A 17,136-nucleotide genomic window follows, 5' to 3' on the forward strand; every position below is an offset into this window, starting at 1 on the left:
TTTATCCAGTGACTCATGAGGTATTTCGCTAGAATTCCCACACACAGACATGGGCAAAAACATTATCACCGTTTCACTTGTGGTGGCGAGCAATAACTATCAATTTCACACTGAAAGCATGTAATCAGCCTCTCTTTGTGGGTGCTGAACTCCGCCTTCCTTCCACATTTCAAGCACTAAACTAATGGAGAGTTTGTAATTATCTCGGTTCAGTTTTTCAATTTGTCGAGGCATCAGTATGGTTTCTCACACGATACGTTTCTTTTGGCAGTAAGTTAAACTCTAATTGAATTTTGTCTCAAATGAATCAGTTCATTTGGTTGTTCTACTTCACCTGACCCCGGCACAAACCACATCTCATTATGTTCCCACTATCCTTAATTTCTTACCGCTGGCAAGGAGGTAAAGTGTAAGAAAAAAAAAACAAACCTTTAGTAATTAGTCAGAGCCCTTGTGATTTTGCCGCTTCTGCTAACAATTCCAGTTACCATTAATTATTCATTATGAGGCCTTGCATAGAGTTCCTGCCAGGAGAGAGAGAGAGAGTGCTGCGGTGAGATCTGATCGTTTCTGTTGACGTTGTAGCCTTTCAAGTGCAGCATGTAGGTGGTCTTGTCATTTTTGTGTAAGACTGCGATTTATGTTGCAACTGCAGAATGATGAAATATTTCATATATTGAATCATAACAAATGGAACTGCTATATATACTTTATATATATATGTGTGTGTGTGTATATATATATATATATATATATTTTTTTTTTTTTTAAATCTGTTGGCTTTAAAAACCCTTGTGTGTCTACAGGATGCCTGTGATCTCTTATTTTTATTATTATTGTTATTATTGCATAATGCTGGTAAAGTCGAGAAGTGAGACTATTTTGGCTTGTGTCTGTATGTTTGTTTGTCTGTAGCAATAGCAAAATATCTCATGAGCCAGTAGATGGATTCTAAGGAAACTTTCAGAATGTAATCACTGGACGTACATCTACAAACGCTTATTTTTTGGAGTCAACTCCATTCAAAATAACCACCACACGCATAATGAATGCAATAATGGGTTTCACTAGGCCAATTTGACAGATATTGTGCTAAAATCTGGTGTGGGTGAGACGGAGAATCTTTCCCAGCACAAATTTCAAGCACTAATGATCACACAAGATTTATTTTTCAAAACGTTGCAATTATTTTGTGTGTATATCTCATGACCCACTGAACAGATTATATTAAAACTCTCAGAAAGTAAACATTAGAAAGATGTGCATCTAAAATTTATTAACATTTGAAGTAAACCTAATTCAAGATGGCCACATCTAATTGATCTTAGCCAGGACAAAAATTGCTTTAACTGATTTATTTTACAGCTCTTGGGCTAAAATCTGATGGGGTAGTAGATGAGAGTCTTCTTCAACACATTCTCTTTAAACTATCATGTTTCACAAGATCTCACAATATCATATAAGATCACACAGCACATTCCTTACAAAGTTTAACATGTTTTACTTCTGACTCCTTCTGACGAGGCCTGTTGGTTGCTGTGACTGTGGATAAGCTGGAGCTTGGTGAGTGCTTAGGGAGCTGCAGGAGCTGCAGGAGCCGACCATGCTGCGCTGCAGGGTCACAGGAATGGTACTGAGAGGTCGGAGCCTTTGTGTTCAACACACTCTTCAGAGGCCACTGCCTTCTCTACCCAACTGAAATCTATTCACAAATGCTAACACAGAAACACACAAACACAGTTCCCACACGTGTCTGATCAATCCTACGCTGAGGAGGAGGGCAAGGGTTCACGCAGCACAAGGGAGCAGCACACAGCAGTAAATGCTTTCTAACCCAGAGAGATGTTGCAGTCTCACTGGTTTTCGAGTAACTGTCTTATATCTCTTACACCATAAATTGACTTACATAAATTAGAGCATGAGTCAGTTAAACTTGAAAGAAGCCACAATGTTAAGAAATTTCAGTTCCTTCTACAAAATGAAAGGTCTTTAATTTCTTGAAGGAATGCATATCACCTGCCTGCTCTCACATCAGAGTTTTAAACTAAAGTCGTCTTAAAAACAGAAAAGATGGCGTTACAACTATTTTGGTCAAACCTTACAAAGGATATCATGTGATATTGTGAGACGTTGAAATGTGTTAGCATTGAGTATGTACTGAGGATGACTCTCAGCTACCACCACACCAAATTCTAGCTTAATATCTGTAAAATTTAGTTATAGACCTTTTTGTGTTTGCTAATGTCAATTAGCTGTGGTAGCCATCTTGAATTAAGGTGTCTCCAAAAGTTGATGGGTTGTAGATGAACATCCACTGATTACTTTCTAAGAGTTTCATTGTGAATCTTTAGATAATTTTCTAACAGACAGACACATCTTATGTGTCTCTCTTCCATTTACAGTGTTGTAATAAAAACACATTTCTTTAGTTTGGCACTGAAGTATCTCTAAAGACAGAGGTAACAAATCCCCCACACCTTGCAGACCACATCAGATAAGTGATAATGATTCTTTCTGACAGATTTTCTGCAAATTGAGACACAGACTAGTGGGACTTCTCACAAACTACAACTTCATATAATAACTCAGTCCACCAAAACTTTGGATGCTTTGTCAAAATGTGCAAAAAAGCACTTTTTAAACATGCTTGAGTACATCTGTTGCTATTCAGCAATTTGCAAATATGCAATTATAAAAAGCTAGGAACACAATGAACAAAAGCAGTTCTTCCCTGTTTGCAGTTGGAACTGAATATTTAACACAACAGTTGTGAGTGAAAACAAAACAGAACTTTGTAGTACAAACTGTTTTGTTTCCCACATGCATGGTAATATCACATTCATCAGGAGGACTATGTGGGCCATGATGAGGTGCGTACGGGGAGTGAGAACTGAAGCCTTTTTTACTTCCACAGAAGTGTTTGCACCTGCTGGTGGGAGGCTGAAGAGGGCTCCTGCACACACAGATAGAACAACAACAGTCGGCAGCCGCGTGCCCGCGCTCACGTGTGTACACCTGCAGCCAGATCACCCCAGCTGCTCCCACACGGAGCCGAGAGCTATTCTGATCAGCGGGATAATAGTGTCATCATCTCGCGGTTTCATAAGCACAGGGAGGAGAAACTGACTGCATTCGGACAGACAGATGCGAACCTGTGCAGCGTGTGATGGGGATTTACCGAGAAGGGTCCTGACAGCTTGGGATGTGGGTGTTGTGTCTTCTGTGCCACGTCTCATTGCTTGTACTGCATGAAGCGTTTGGAACGAAGATGTCAACGTTATAAACAATGTGAGAGAAATTCTGAAATGAGAACAGCTAATTGGATTGTTGTTCTACAAAGAGAAGAGTTCTGACAAAAGAGTAAACATTCCAATGACTGAACATAATCTGTTCTTTCATATATGGAGTCAGTACAGAAGTGGCTTAAACATGCATTCGACTGACCAGAAGGAGAACTCCTTGTACTGGAAAAAAAGTGGTTCATTTGTGTAGATATTGATGGGAAATTCACACATCATGTGTGACTTACGTAAAGGTTTTCTCATTGAGCTTGTGGATTCAATCAAGCCTACATAAAATAAAGGTATGAATTTTGGTGTTGTGCACAATTTTCAGTCAAATCCACCACTTGGAGGAATAAAAGCTAATGTTTTGTTGTTGTTTTTATTTAAACTTTGTTTTAGTTTGGTTAATTTTATTTAAAATTACTAAAAATTGCAATGCCACTTGGCAAAGGTGAAGTAAACATCTTTATAGAAGTCTGACAGGGTAAAGTGGCCAAATAACATGTAGTTTATGGGCAGCAAAAAATAAATAAATAAAAAACAAACAAGCAAACAAACATAAAGAAGTGATAGAAAATGTACAAAAATTCACTTAGGAGAATTTGATAGCCTTCTTCCATCATCAGTCATCACCCATCTTTCATTCTATGTTGTTCTGAGTGACATGACTCCATCTCAAGCCCACATACTGAATGTTGAGCAGGTTGCATGTGTCGAGGTGTTGTGGTTAGAGGATTCAAACTCAAACACAAAAATTGAAAATGAGAGGATGGAGCAGCAAAAAATAACTTTAACAGGAAATCCAAGGATAACACAAGGGAATCATAAGGAAAACCAAGGAACTGAAACATGAGGGAATGAACTGTAGAATCTGACAAGGAGTGCAAGTGAGTAAATGAGTAGCCAGGTGAGTTATGAGGAGCTGAAAGTGGAACTGACTGAAATATTGGTAAATAACACACAGAGGGATCTAACAGAAAGGATGCTGAACACAAGGAAATATCCACATGAAAAAAACAAGAAAAATTATGACTAAACTTAAACAAATAACAGAAATAAACTTAAGATGAAACAAACATAAAAAGCTGAAGATCCTGATCCTAAAATGAATGTGTATTTTTACTGTATCTTTAGAGTTTACACATGTAACAAGAATGAACTTTTGACACAACTGTCTGGAGAAAAGGCTTGGAAGCTGAACTTTGCAAGTTTAGTTTCCAACTTGACATCTCACCCGAATCACATTCCTTAACACACTCTGAAGGTGTTTTATTACTTCAAGTTTTGTTACGTTGATAAGGTACGGAAAGAAAAAAGAATAAATAGAATTTGAAGAGAAAAAAAAAACTCTGATAAAAGTTTAAAGTGTTACCAAAAAAATTAAAAAGAACCCACTGTAACTGTAAAAGATGTGATTTGGCAGATAAAACAACACTATGGAGCAGGGTAAAAAGCAATAAAGTAGACAAGTGTGGAAGAGAACTGCATTCTATGACTTTAAGACAGCTGCAGAACGCAGAGTTTAACTGTTGGCCAGGATCTTGTGTAAGGGGTTGTTAAGTTGTTATTACCACAAACTTTCCAGTACAGCTCTTAGGAAGGACATGTTAAAACAGGTTGTTTATAATGTTAAGACAGTTCCTGGAAAACAGTCGGTCTATTCTGGGTTTAGTTGGCCTGGGCTGTTTTCCCAAAATGATATAGGAGTTATGTAAATTTCTGGCTAATCACAAATTGGTCAGAGGTATGCAATACACATCCATGTACTGGATCTGTACATAACATGCCCCAGTCCCAAAGATTTCAGTGTAAGCCAGAGAAGACAAAAAAATACAAACAAGAAAACAAACAAAAAAAAACAGACTGTTTTTAAAAACTATTGTTGGACCAGTACATAATCAGCTTGCTTGTTCTATTTGCTTAATTTTGGGCTGTGCAGTTAATGCTGTGTGGGTTTTTATTTAAAAAATAAAGATGATATTTACAGTATTTCTACTCCATTTCTATAATATAACTGAAAGAAATGCCAAAAAGTTCAATTTGCATGCACCATTGTTTACATTGAACAACATTCCTTTGAATATGCATCATTACTACACATATACATGTTTACACATACATGTTTAATGTGTGATACAGAGCACTGAAGACACTTCAGTGCTCTGTATCACACATTAAAGAAAATGCTCAAGAAGTGAGTGAATCAAGGAATTAGAAAGAGTACAATCTGAAACATTGGAGTTAATTACAAGCCATTCAAATTTCATCTTAAGTGCAAATAAAAAAATCTTTGAAGTTATCTTTCACCTCTGCTCAAGGAGAACATTTGTAATGTACACTTAAAGAGTATGAAGGATTGTGTTATGGTGGTGATCACTGTAAAACAATATAAAAAGTGTTGCACGCTCCAGCTCCATAATTACGCCACTTTATTTAATCAACATTCAGCCCTCAGGCCTTCTTCAGCTTTGAAGATTGACAGCCTGAGAGGCAAAATGTCGATTAAATAAAGTAGAATACATGCAGAGCTAAAATGTGCAGCAATTTCATTATTATTATTTCTTTTTGAGTGTCTTATATTGATCCAAAATGTGTTGTCACATGAAAAAATGTCCAAATATCCCACTGGAACATAATACTCTGGTCATAATTTGTTTTGATCAAGTCTAAAATTGGGTTGCTATAAAAGGGCTTTTCCTGGAAAGTGACTTCAGAGCTACCTAACTCATAGCGACAGTTAACCTCCCCATCCATCGCTGAAGGGAGCTGCTGTGACACAGAGAACCTGCTTCTTCTTTCAGAGCCCTGACAGAGCCTAATTCTCGTCATTGCATTCGCCGTCTCCGTGTATCTCTCACTTATGAAAATGAAGTCTTCTGCCTCCTTCCTGCTCCTGTGAAGTGAGCAACTAAACACTTCTTTAATAAGACTTCTTTTTTATTACCTTCTCCGTAATGCCTTTTTGTTTTCCCTTGATGCCTCCGTCTTTGAGGAATGATGGAAACTCACACTGGTGATGGTGTGAATTAGCCGACAAACACAAAGGGATGAAAGACCCGCTCTTATTATGGCCTAAACACATGAGAACACTTCTGGGAATAAAGATGTGTAAATGAGCTTCATTCACAGCGCGCTGTCTTTTTCCGGGCTGTTGTTTTGCTCTTTTAAATAATTGACAAGGCTGTACTTGTGAAGACAGGCACAAATCTGCTGAGTTAATGTTCCAGCCAGACAAATTTCAGAACCAAACGCCATCAATCCTCACTACATGGAATTGTTGCCTCCCTGGCAGTTCATAAATCTTATGCAACCCCAGTTCAGTGATAAAACAAGGCAGAATTCTGCCAGCACACTCTGTTTATTGTTTCACTGGAGAGCTGGCAGCGGATGACATCTGCTATATTTACCCTCTAGATTGCGTTCTATTTCTAAAATACACTTTCACATCAAGCAGGTCTCTGCATTGGGACTGGAGACATATTAGTGCGATTGCTGAGGGCAAACTGTAGGCTGTTCCTGACCATCTAGGGAATAAAGACACTTGTAGTTTAAGTAAGAGTTGGAGTTGTCAAAGGTGCACACATGGCTTCAACAGAGATCTTATAGTGGGGGTGCCGGGGCAGAGCCGTGGCAGTGTTCCCTGTCAGACTGTGGCATCTCTGTGTTCCTGAACCTCTCGTGGGATTTGAGCAGTGTGTGATTGAGGCTTTGACTAGGAACTGCATCTATGAGCCGCAGCATACATGGTAGTGACTATCTATTAGTTTGACTTTTTTTTTCTTGCACTGTTTCGCTCTCTTTTATTTATTTTTTCTTATTGCAGGCAAGGCAGGATACAGCTTTCTCTTTCAAGGTCCCTTGCCAACCAGAGCAGATGCGTGGAAACCTCATAAAAACAGATAAAAACAGCTTTAGGTTTTCCCTTTTTGCTTACTATTAAAGTTAAAAAATAAAAAGGAGGAAAAATCTTGCAGAATCAAGACGATTGAACTTTTTGAAAAGTGGTTTCGATTTCACTACAGTCCTTACAACTGTTTCTACTCCTCCATCCTAAAGCGGAGTCATCTCTGTCCAATTTCTTGGCATAAAAAGAAAGACAAAAGGGTCCACATTATTAATTAAGGAAGCAGGAGTTGCACTGCAACATAATATGGAGATTTTTTTAAGCACGCACTGTGTCACAGTCTACTTTATTTGAAAGCAGCAAGGGTTCTGTAGTTTTTACTAGGATACTAGAATAATTAAAAGCTTATCTCTCCCACACAAAACAGCACCTTGCACCTCTATTGTGAGGTTGATGGCCAGTGTTTTTATGATGCAAGGTCCTAATGGTCTGAATGGCTTTCATGAGTGACTGCCAAGGCTGAAGAACAATGTTTGTTAGAAAAGAAAAATCCAAAACATGTCAAGGACTTCAATTTCATTCAGGGCACTGAAATACATGACGAGAGAGAGAGAGAGTGAAAGAGGTCCATTCTGCTCTAGAAATAGATTTCAACTTGATGAAGGCGGCTGCAAACACAGCAGGACATTTTAGACTCTGATTTAGGCAGATATGGAAAAAAAGAAACGGAGAGTAAATTGAATCTGGTGCTTCCAATTGTTTCTCATCTCCAATATATTGGCTATAATAAGGTCAAAACTTTGCCGTGCTGGTGTAAATGACTAAAATTATTACCGTTCTAAGACAATTGTCACGGATTTGCATATAAAAAGATTTGTGATTGTGGAAGACCTTGGCTTATATTCTGTAATTATTACAACTCCATCTGTCTCTGAGTCCTGCCTTTTATTTATTCATTCCACTCTTCATCCATCTTTTGGATTTTATGCAAAATCGTCTTGTCCTCTGAAGGCCATCGTACTATCACAGGGTATATTTCACGGGGTCACTTTTCAAACAGAAAATGCATGGATATTTTAGTGCTTTCAAGAAATAATTGAATTTATTGCCTTCCTTGATAAATGTGAGGAAATGTCTCAATTTCGCTAAATTAGATATATTTTTAAGTGGCTCTTTAGATGCAATCCCACAATGCATAGTGTGCACTCACATTGCAGGGGAGAATTATTTTCAGTGGATATCAGCAATTACCAATGGTCTTACTGTTCCCTAAAATTCAGCCATGGTCATGACAAATGTCTGGGTTCCGATAACTTAATACAGAACACAGACATGGCAGATATGAACAAGAACCAGGCTCAGATGTGAATGTGGCAGTAGCCTGTCTCATTAACACCAAGCATGACGAGGCCAGGTCTAGTGGAGGTGAGGAGCAGAAGGTAAGTGGAGTCACAGAGGCAGGGACAGGAATCGGAGAAATGGAAAAATGATTGTTGTTCCGTTTGTTCATCTCATTCCCCACTTAAAGTTTCAGCACAAGAATTTCTATTTGGAAGCATCTTTAAACCTGCAAACTCTGGAGACTGAATTAGCCATTGTTTTCACATCAAAACATCTTGAAATAAATGAGATCTGACTGTGATGTGGAAGGAGAGTGAAAATAATCTGAGGCATAATAAGCAAGATAAATCAATGCCAGGAGTCAGGAGACCTTCCTCTGGTGCCTGGAACTCGCATACAATTCGAACCACGAATCTGTCCCTTTAAGTTTGAGAACATATGAACTTATATGTGGCAGACATCCTGATACAGCCCATTTTTTTAGCTTCTTCTCTATTTGGATGACATGCCACTTCACATTCTCAGAGCCAAAAGGGCAGATGCCCAGGTGCTGATGCAACTGAACTGCTGTTCTCAGCACACAAAGGCAATGTCGCCTGGGGAGGAGAGCTCAAGAAAGGGGGGAGAGCTGTCACAGTAACAGGAGAGCACCTGGGATTACTGTCAACAGTCTCCTGGACTGTCTCCCCCCTCGTCCTCCATCCTGTCCCCTAAGATCCATTGTATTCCAGTTGACACTGACCTTTAAACTCCAATTAGCCACTTAATCACAAATTAATTATTAATTTTTGAAAAACCAACAGGCTTAGGTTGTTTGTCTCCTTCACCTCATTATCATCCACTAATGACCATCCTTGCATCTCATTTCCACAACAAAGGTAGAGAAAATGGCACTTGCACAAAAATCAGGTGATTATTTTATTTATTTTTTGTGCTAACAAGGATTAACATTTCTTTGTGTGCACTTTTTATTTTTTTAACCTTGTCATTTTTAACCAAATGTTGTGTGGATTTAATCATTCTGGCGTCTTATCAGACTGCAATAATCCATTTATTTCTGAACTTTTAATCCTTGTTACCAAATTTATTGAGAAACGGTTGAGGGGAAGTGTGAAATGGTTCCCAGGAAGAAGAAATAAAAGGATCAGAGTAAAGATGATAAAGATGGGACATTACCACCAGTCAATGTTGTATTCTCCCCACACCACATTCACACACTTCACTAATTATTTGTCATCTTTTGTTAGGTGCAATCTGATCCAAACGTGCTGCAGTCTTTCATGGGAACACTCCTGAGTATTGGCCACTAAATAAATGGCTTTTGGGTATCAAGAATCTCCTTCAGCTAAATCAGATATTTGGAATGCAGTGGAAGAACCTGAGGTGCACTGTCTGGCCGTCTAATAAAAGTGACTCAGCTTTCCAATGATTGGTAATGTTTCTCTGTCAATTATCTTAGACTCTTTGTTTTCCAGGCTAGATCTACAGAATACCAAGCAGTCAGTTAGTTCAACATCCCCCCACCCCCCACCCCCATCTCCCATTTTTCTACAGCATCATATCTTGAGAGAAAAATAAACAAAACATTTTTCTGCCAGTGTTTTTTTTTACATCCATGCATCTATTTGAAGTTTTCATTACCATTTTCAAGAGAAGGGTAAAAGGTTTAAAATTTGCACTTCTAAAAACGTGTCAGACTGGCGTAGAAATGTCGTCCTCCTCTCAGATTTACGTTCTATTTTTCAGACAGCTTAGAAAGACTTAAAGGATCAGTTTGAGGTTTATACTTTTGCTCCACTCTACATTATCCTCCTCACTTCGCTTCAAACCTCACCCTCCTCCTATAATTCAGTCATCGGTCCACGCTCCCCTCTCACCGGCACGTAAACCCGAGTTGTGCTGTAAAATACAACAATGCAGATCTGACACGGCGTGATGGCACAAGGCCGACACCCTGAGAGGATTGAGACGGTGATAAAATGAGCAAGGAGTCTATTCTTTTTGAACAGAAGTCTCCCTGGGCCCTGACAATGGCTGAAAGTTTGCAACAAGCAGTGACAAATGGGCCTGTGTTACTCTTGTGCAAATCTGTGTCAGCATTTTGAAGCACTGATTTGTACTTGCTCCTCCTTAGGCGATGTCTAAACCATTTGCTTATAAAACTGTCTTCTTAAAATTTCCAAATTTTGCTTTGTAATCCTCAGTATATCGGTTGACGAATATGTGTCAAACCTTTAGCATCTTCCCATTCCTACCTGTGGTTAGCTGAAATTGGAGAGAGCAGAAGTCGAGCTGCTCTGATTTCACTGACACATGTTCACTGGATACAACCTGCAGAAGTGAGCAGAGCTAGACCGCAGGTGTTTCCTTTGTGGCATATTTGTTTTGCTGAAATCATTACCAGCAAATTCTTCAGCCTTGTTTGCAGGTACAACAAAACAAGTGCTGCTTCATATAACACATTCATTTTACAGCTGGCTTTCAAAATATGTCCTAATCTCTGCAAGTAATTATCTTTCCATTGTTGCAGCTGACAGATTATGCAACAAGCTGTGTTTTTATTGCTTAATTTCAGCTAATAAGTTTATGATACGAATTTTAAAAATTTCAACTAATTGCAAGTAATATATTTGCTGATGTGCATTTATGTGAACTCAAACATAAGGCTTTTATAATCTGTGGAGTAATTACAGGTGGTTGTTGTTGGTTTTTTTTTGTTGTTGTTCTCTTTGAGCTAAGTACCGTTAAAAATGCTCATCACGTTAAACGAATTTAGTGCAAACATGTTTCCAAATTAATCTCGTCTTAGAAGTCTGACACTCATAAAAAGCCAATATTACCATGTGCCCGTGTGTGCATGCATATGTCAGTTTTTGTGAGATTGTCAGTGCCCTATTTTATGTCAAGCACTTGAATTAATTATTTATGATGGATTGGGGGATGAGCACTGAAGTCACATTTACAGCAGTATTGTTTAAAATTGCTTATCTTTGTCTATGTTTTAGCCTGTTAAATGCTAAATATGGCCCTATATGTTGGACTCAAGCAATTCTTTCAGGGCACTGGTTATGGGTGAGCTTTATGAGCCAAGTGTTTCATATTATAATAGTGCAAAGAATTTTTTAGACTTTAAAGAACTATGAACCTATGCAAGACACTGTACATTTACTAATGTAGGCTAAGTGGGTGTCTTGTGTTATTATTTAAATAACACAGGGGTATTTGACATCATTCTAATAACCTTATATTATTATAATAACTTTACATAAAGCCAACACTGTCACAATCACCTATAGTACACCCATCAAGTTAGAACATCCACCCTCACTGAAAGAAACTTCCTTTTTCAAAACAAAAACTGCTCTCTACGATAATGAAAGATACTATTACCTTTTAAAATATTCAGTTACTCCAACATATATGTAGAACAGATAACTGAAAAAAATTGTAATTGACATATTTTATAAACAAAATAATAAACAATATATAGAAGATTTGAACTATGACCTTAACACCTACACTAACAACAAATTTAACATGTTTAAAGACTTTACTTCTATCTTGTTTGCCTAAAAAAAAAGTAGAATCCAGACTTGTCACTGTAAATTACATTTGTCCTTATTTCTTTTATGTAGGCCTGCTTTCACCAAAGCCAAGTTTGGACTTTTATACAGTACTGAGTGGAACTTGTGGAGCAACCTTAGAATAAACACCTTGGAATCGTTCTATCTGCTGAAGGATTTCTGTCTTTTACATTCTTAGGGACTAACAGACATCAAAACCTAACTTACAACCTACCAACACAACCTTTTTCTTTGTGTTTTTTGATGAAAATCCTCCTCAACTACCATCAAAAGTAGAACATAAGCTGCTTCTGTCTGCAACAGTATTACAATGCAATAATGATGCAAGTGAATAAAATATAGAGGTGGCTTCATGTTGACTGAGATTCAAGTCTTTTCAAATTGATCTTCATGCTCTTCTGAAATGAACAGAAACCTGCCCCGAAGGGAGCAGGGAGATCTTTGACGTCCAGGTCAGCAACACTTAGCAAATGGGTCAAAAAAGAATAAAAAAAACTATGAAAATATTGTAGTAATAAATGCAGGAGGAGAGGGGATACTTATTGATTCAATCTTTCTTTTTTTACAAGTGTGTGAGTCAGCTACCTGTCTGTGCTAGTCATCCTGTGTTTATTATGTGCCTCAACAGAAAAAAAGCTTTAGCTGAGCCTCTTCCAATAATCCTGAATAACATGTAGCTGTAATTACAGCACGCCACAGCATGGTGAATTCGGTGGACATCTTGTCCTTTCCGTCTGAGAGCTGCTCTGACAGATCATCCCTTGTGTCTATATGTGGATGACTGGGTTTGAGAAAAGAGAAATTGTGAAATCAAGAAAGAGAGACAGTCACAGAAGTGGAGACAGAAATGGGGTTGACATGCATGCTTGCATGGCTACATAAATGTACATTTGTACCCAAATACAAAATCACTTAAAAAAAGATGTTATACATGTTCAGACACGTTCGTGGATTATACACTCTAAAACTGCTTGGTTATTTTAATAACTCAGCTGCTGTGTTGAAGTTATTAGGTCATCGGTTGGGTTGATTTGACCAAAAACTAAGTTAAAAAGTTTGACTCAGAGGTCAGATCGGGGATGAACCAAGTTGTTCTTTACAATCTGCCATTTTAAGCCAGAAATTGAATAAATTGAACCCGACAGGACTTCTACTAGGATGTAATTTGCACAGGAAAGATGGTTAAAACAATTGTAAGAAAATGTTTAACCTGGTTGACTTTAGTAATAACTTTAGTTTGCACTTGCACTCCTAAAATAACATTAGTTGGTGCTAGCTAGTAGCAACTCAAGTTGTAATTATCTAATGACTAAGATTTTGGGTTGTTCTTTTTAACTTAACTTATCATTTTTTATAATTTAAATAAATGAGTAATTTCAGCTAAATTTTGGGGTAAAAAAACTCATGGCAGTACACTGGATTAAATTTATAATCCAACTCTGCTAAATTACAACTTGGCTTGGTTTAAACTTGTCCCAGAACTGAGTTACAAATTGGGTTGTTTTTAACCCAGCAGTTTTAAGTGTGAAGGAAATGAAAAGACCTTATCACAGCAGCAATTATATTGAGCAAAATTATCTCTTAAAGAGTTCACTAAATAATCCTTTAAACCCACTTTATTAAAAACAATAACATCTAAGCAACTGAGCACACTGTTAGGTTAGCCTGAGAAGTTCTGTAAGGTGATATCATCCTTGGATGTGTTGGACAATGGTGGCTCTGTCACAGTGAATGCAGTGCCTGCTGCATCAGCCAGGCTCCCTATAAAATGTGTTATTTTAGGTGCAAAAAAATTCCAATTCACCAGAGAACTTCTGCACTGTTCCTGCCAAAGCTGACGCATCCCTGCTTCTCTATTGTAGACTCAGCCTTGTTGGCACACTGAGCGTTTTTGGCACACTGGTGAATTCTGCCCTTTGAATTATTTTTTTTTCTTGCATTAGGAGTGTCTGTGCAGTGGTTGAACAGCTGAATCCCTGAAAAAAGAAAAAAAAAATCATAGAATCTTGGGCACCACTCCACCTGTCTGTTCTCGATTCAACCCTCAAACTGAAACTGAAAAATAAATGAGCGTTGTGGGAAATCATCTCATTGGGTGCAATAAACTGACACAAAACAGAGACATGTTTATCCTCCTGTTCAATTCTAAAGAAAATGCACACCGTGAGTCACATGTGCTCCTCTCAATAAACATATAAATAAATCCTGATCTGTAACACTTCTGATAAAAGACTAAAGTTTGTGCTGGCCTTTCTGTGAAGCTGTCAGGATGCAGTTTTAAAGATTTAACCTTTCCTTCGAGGTTCTATATTGCTTTAAGCAGTCATCACTATGGCGTGTTTTATCTCAACCACTGGAACAGCAATAATCAATCTGATGGCAGCGAGAGAAAACATGTTTTTTTCCTGTCCCCTGAAGGGACAAAGCAAAAACAAACACACTCTAAGCAGATGATTTCTTTCCCTGGCACAAGACAGAATAAATAAATACAAACACACAACAAGTTGTTGGTGTTTTATGGTGACCTCCGTTATAGATAAATCTCTCTGAGGTTATGGCTCTGTGAAGGTTTATGAAGGTTTTACTGTGCCGTTTGCAGCTATTATCCAATCTAGATAACATAAAATAACTAAAGAGCAGGTAGGTTCTGTGTCATGCCAAAGTGATGAGCACATAAAACCAAGCATGGCTGCTGAAAGTGGAGGCTGGGGGATCTCAACGTCCCTGAGGGGTATCAGGGAGACAGTGAAATGAGAAACAGTTTAATTTCACTTTTATTTCAATCCCTCAATAATAGCACAGTGGGAGTGTGTAGTAGTGTAATTCATTCTCATTAGAGGCTTTACTCTCCCTACAGTGGATATAGTTATGCAGCTCGTATGGCCAATTAAAGCTCAGAATGAAAGAAACAATTCTGCGGACAAAAAAAAAAAAACAACAAACCATCAAGTAAGCGTATGATCTCAATTGAATCTGTCTGGGGGATATTGATATTAAAAGTTCTGGGAGCTTTTTCTTTGTATTTTTTTTTTACATGAGCTGTTAAAGATCTTGCCAGCGGAGGAAAAACAAAAACCTCACGTGCTGCCGTTATCTCCATTACAATTAAATGTGCGGACAAATACAGCAGATAATAACGCTCCTGCGGAGATTGGGACCTGTGCATAACTCATAAACTGCAGTGCGGCATCAGCTGTATTAATATCACACAGTCGTCCCCATGTTTCCTCACACGGATGAATTTTTAATTCCCAGAGACCTTCAGAGCCTGTTGTGCAAATTAAAGATGCGCCTCGAATGGCGCATCGTCTGCAATCTAACACATCTGCAGGGCAGCGCGGTGTCTTATGAGTGTGTCATGTTTGGACATCTGTTTGGAACCGGGAGAGGATGTGGGCACATTACATCGACGCGGAACGTCCCATTCACGCCACAAAATCCATGACTGAAACTTGAGACTCACCCCTCTTGAACATTTTGGAGGTCTAGGTGCAGCTCGTCCTGTGTCCAGCACGAATCATCTATTTTTATATTCCAGCCTTAAAACTTCACTTCTCAAGTTGGATCCGGAGCTTTCGCGTCTCGTCGTGAGAGAATGATCGGCTGTCACTCCTCTGGATTTTGGCGAGCCGCAGACTCACTCTGTCGAGGTTGTGAGAAACGCCGACAGACTAACAATAATCTCTGTTTTCATGCAAGTCTGACAGATCTCAGTCCAACATTAGGAATTAGGACAGTCGGTGTGAGACTGGTGTTCCAACGCGATCCTTTCAGTCCATGACATTAACTCCAGAGAGTGCGTAAAGGCGCAGCAGTCCGACACAGCCCCTCCACAGACAACTCCTCTCAGACCTAAATGACCAAACAGGCTTCAAATCAGTTCTGGCGGCGGGTCGATGGCGATCACAGACAGATTCCCCCCCCAAAAAAACTCAGGTGGTCACACTCACATTCTTCTCTCTTTGCTTCAGAGGCGTTCCGATCGCATCACGTGCGTTCAAATTTCTAATAAACACAAGTTATTTGGATTCTCATTTCCCCAGTGGTGTCGGATTTTAAACGCAGGCTCCTCAAATCATCCTCAGACTTTGATGCAGGCGGGCTCTTTCAAATCCTCCCTCCCTTTTTTTTTGCCCCCCTCAGCTCCACTCGTAATTCTTACATTTCTGAGACCCTGTCAGGGAAGAGCTTTCCTTGCATTCCAGCCATGGATCAGATCGATATGCGCTCAGGGATGAAGGAAAGTGTGATCCTGCCTCAGCCCCTCAGCCGGGCAGCGCGCTGCTCCATCCCTGTCACCGCCTCTGTCCGAGTGCGCAGCTGGAGACACCGGGACTCTTCACAGCACATGTGATGTGAGACGGGGTTTAAAAAGGCTGTAGGTTTACTATACATTAGATATTTGCAATATTTTTAATTTAATCTTTTTTTAATGGGCTGTTTTCTATATTGTCACATTCAAGTGGTTAGTAGTTCATCATTTAATGCTTTCCTTGGTTAGTTGCAGTGAAGCTTTAGTTATTCTTTTAGGCTACACTGTAAACGAATATAGCAAATATATATTATTCTAGAGTTCGTCTAGATTGCTTAGAGACTCTAGTCAAACTTTAATATCTTATAATAGTTTTCTTCAAAAGTGTTTTTTTCTTTGCCATTCTTCCATGAAGCTCAGACTGCTGAAGAACCTGGGAAACAGTTTTATATAGCCTACTGTATGTACAGCGTCTCCCATCTCACCTGTTGAAGCTTGGAGCTCCTTCAGTGTGGTCACAGGTGTTTTTGCGTCCTCTGTCACTATCGTTCACAATCCCTCAGTTTGTGAGAATGGCCCCCTCTTGGTAGATTTACACACTTCCCATACTCCTTCAATTTCTCGATGATGAATTAAACAGGACTCTGGGGATGTTTAGAGCCTTGGAAATCGTTTTTGGTGCCATCCCCTGGCATGTACTTTTCGGTAATCTTTTCTCTAAGTTGAATTAGGACAGCCACTTTGAATTCGGTGAATATTTGAATATTCATGCAATCACCCAATTTACAATACATATTCTTATTTGGCTGGTATTATCCAAGGGTATATATA

General features: G+C 38.8%; 1 protein-coding gene across 2 annotated transcripts in view; it reads right to left on the reverse strand.

Moving 5' to 3' along the window:
- The window catches only part of rtn4rl1b (reticulon 4 receptor-like 1b), a 149,969-nt gene extending 133,615 nt beyond the window's left edge, over window positions 1–16,354 (reverse strand). The window contains exons 1-2 of one of the 2 annotated variants that reach the window (XM_037974544.1): window positions 16,004–16,354; window positions 15,517–15,905 (exon numbers count right to left, since the gene is read on the reverse strand). In XM_037974544.1, the coding sequence (XP_037830472.1) occupies window positions 15,517–15,529 (13 nt within the window). In that variant the 5' untranslated portion in view covers window positions 15,530–15,905; window positions 16,004–16,354. Of the gene's footprint in view, window positions 1–15,516 lie in introns of both variants that reach the window. The other variant, XM_017433794.3, reaches the window with a different exon arrangement.
- Between the last annotated feature and the right edge of the window lie 782 nt (window positions 16,355–17,136).

Source organism: Kryptolebias marmoratus, linkage group LG2 (genome assembly GCF_001649575.2).
Source record: "Kryptolebias marmoratus isolate JLee-2015 linkage group LG2, ASM164957v2, whole genome shotgun sequence".
Classification (NCBI taxonomy): domain Eukaryota; kingdom Metazoa; phylum Chordata; class Actinopteri; order Cyprinodontiformes; family Rivulidae; genus Kryptolebias; species Kryptolebias marmoratus.